Source organism: Geospiza fortis, unplaced genomic scaffold (genome assembly GCF_000277835.1).
Source record: "Geospiza fortis unplaced genomic scaffold, GeoFor_1.0 scaffold412, whole genome shotgun sequence".
Lineage (NCBI taxonomy): Eukaryota > Metazoa > Chordata > Aves > Passeriformes > Thraupidae > Geospiza > Geospiza fortis.
The window spans coordinates 334814-336204 of record NW_005054504.1 but is presented as its reverse complement, the minus strand read 5'-3'; the positions used below and the strand labels follow the sequence as shown (position 1 = coordinate 336204).

At 47.5% G+C, this 1391-nt stretch overlaps 1 protein-coding gene across 1 annotated transcript in view; it reads left to right on the top strand.

The window, feature by feature from the left end:
* LOC102045599 (brain-specific homeobox/POU domain protein 3-like) overlaps window positions 1-381 on the top strand; it is a 15375-nt gene extending 14994 nt beyond the window's left edge. The window contains exon 2 of the mRNA XM_014310245.1: window positions 7-381. Coding sequence (XP_014165720.1) covers window positions 7-381 — 375 coding nt within the window. The remainder of the gene's footprint in view (window positions 1-6) is intronic.
* Window positions 382-1391: the final 1010 nt, after the last annotated feature.

The following is a 1391-nucleotide window of genomic DNA, read 5'->3' as shown; positions in this document are numbered from 1 at the left end:
CCCGAGACGGAGACGGGCCCGCGGGAGCTCGAGTCCTTCGCCGAGCGCTTCAAGCAGCGGAGGATCAAGCTGGGGGTCACGCAGGCGGACGTGGGCTCGGCGCTGGCCAACCTGAAGATCCCGGGGGTGGGCTGCCTCAGCCAAAGCACCATCTGCAGGTTCGAGTCGCTCACCTTGTCCCACAACAACATGGTGGCCCTCAAGCCCATCCTGGAAGCGTGGCTGGAGGAGGCGGAGAGGGCGCAGCGGGAGAAAATGACCAAACCCGAGATCTACACGGGGGGGGACAAGAAGCGCAAGCGCACGTCCATGTCCTCTTTCAGGGAAGAGCACTCAGTGTTGCCTTTTTTGCATGTTCAGATTAATCCACATTTTGAATAACAGGGTGACTAGCAGGAAAGCTGTCCTTGGTTGTTGATGATGCCTAAAGAAGTAGAGATGTTTGAAAATTGCAAAGAGCAATCCACTTTGCATAAATGTGTGCAAAACTGATCAGTGATTTTTATTTTAAGTAGATGAAATATTATGAGTGTTTCTTTGCTACATAGATTTCCTTTCTCATTTTCCCTTTTTCTGTGTGTCGGCTTTTTTTTTTTTTTTTTTTTGGGTTAAAAAATTGGGAAAAAACCAACCAACCAACCAAAAAAAAATAAAAAGAAAAAAAAAAAGGAAAAAATAAACTTTAAAATAAAGGGAAACACGCCCAAAGCAAAGTGAACAGTTTGGTGCCTGCTCCTCACCCCTGGGCAAAGTGGCCCCGCTGTTCTGACTGGTACAGACTGCTTTTGTAGATAAAACTGGAGGAAAAAAAAAAAGATGGAGAAAAAGGAAAAAGACAAAACGAAAAGGCCAAGGGGGAAGTTTGGGGGTGCCCGGAGTCGGGGCAGCAGCAGCGAGAGCCCGGTGGGTCTTTGTCACAGCTCCTCCCGGCTTGGGGGCCGTGGCGCCGCTCACTCCTCTGTGTCCGCTCCTCTTCTTTAAAAAAAAAAAAAAATTAAAACAAGGAAAAGAAATGAGAAAGGAAACGAGCTGGAAGCCAGCTGTAAAGCCGGGGTGCTCCCCGCCGCCAGGGTCCCTGCACACCCACGCACACACACGCACCTGCATGGTTTTGTTCTTTCCCCTGCCCCCCGCAAACCCATCGCGTTTTTGCAGTACCATTTCTGTTTCTACCTCATCGGCTAAATTGAAAAAAAAAATAATTAAAAGGATAAAAAAAGGAGAAAATATTAAAAAAGAGAAAAAAAATTGGCCCGTCCCTGGAGTCGCGGTTTATTCGGGGAAATGGAGATTTATTTTGCGTTGGTTTCACTCCAACCGTTCGATTTCTGTATGGTTTTCACTGTATAAAATCCTAAGCTTCGACAATCACGTCTTTGGGGCTCAGCGGA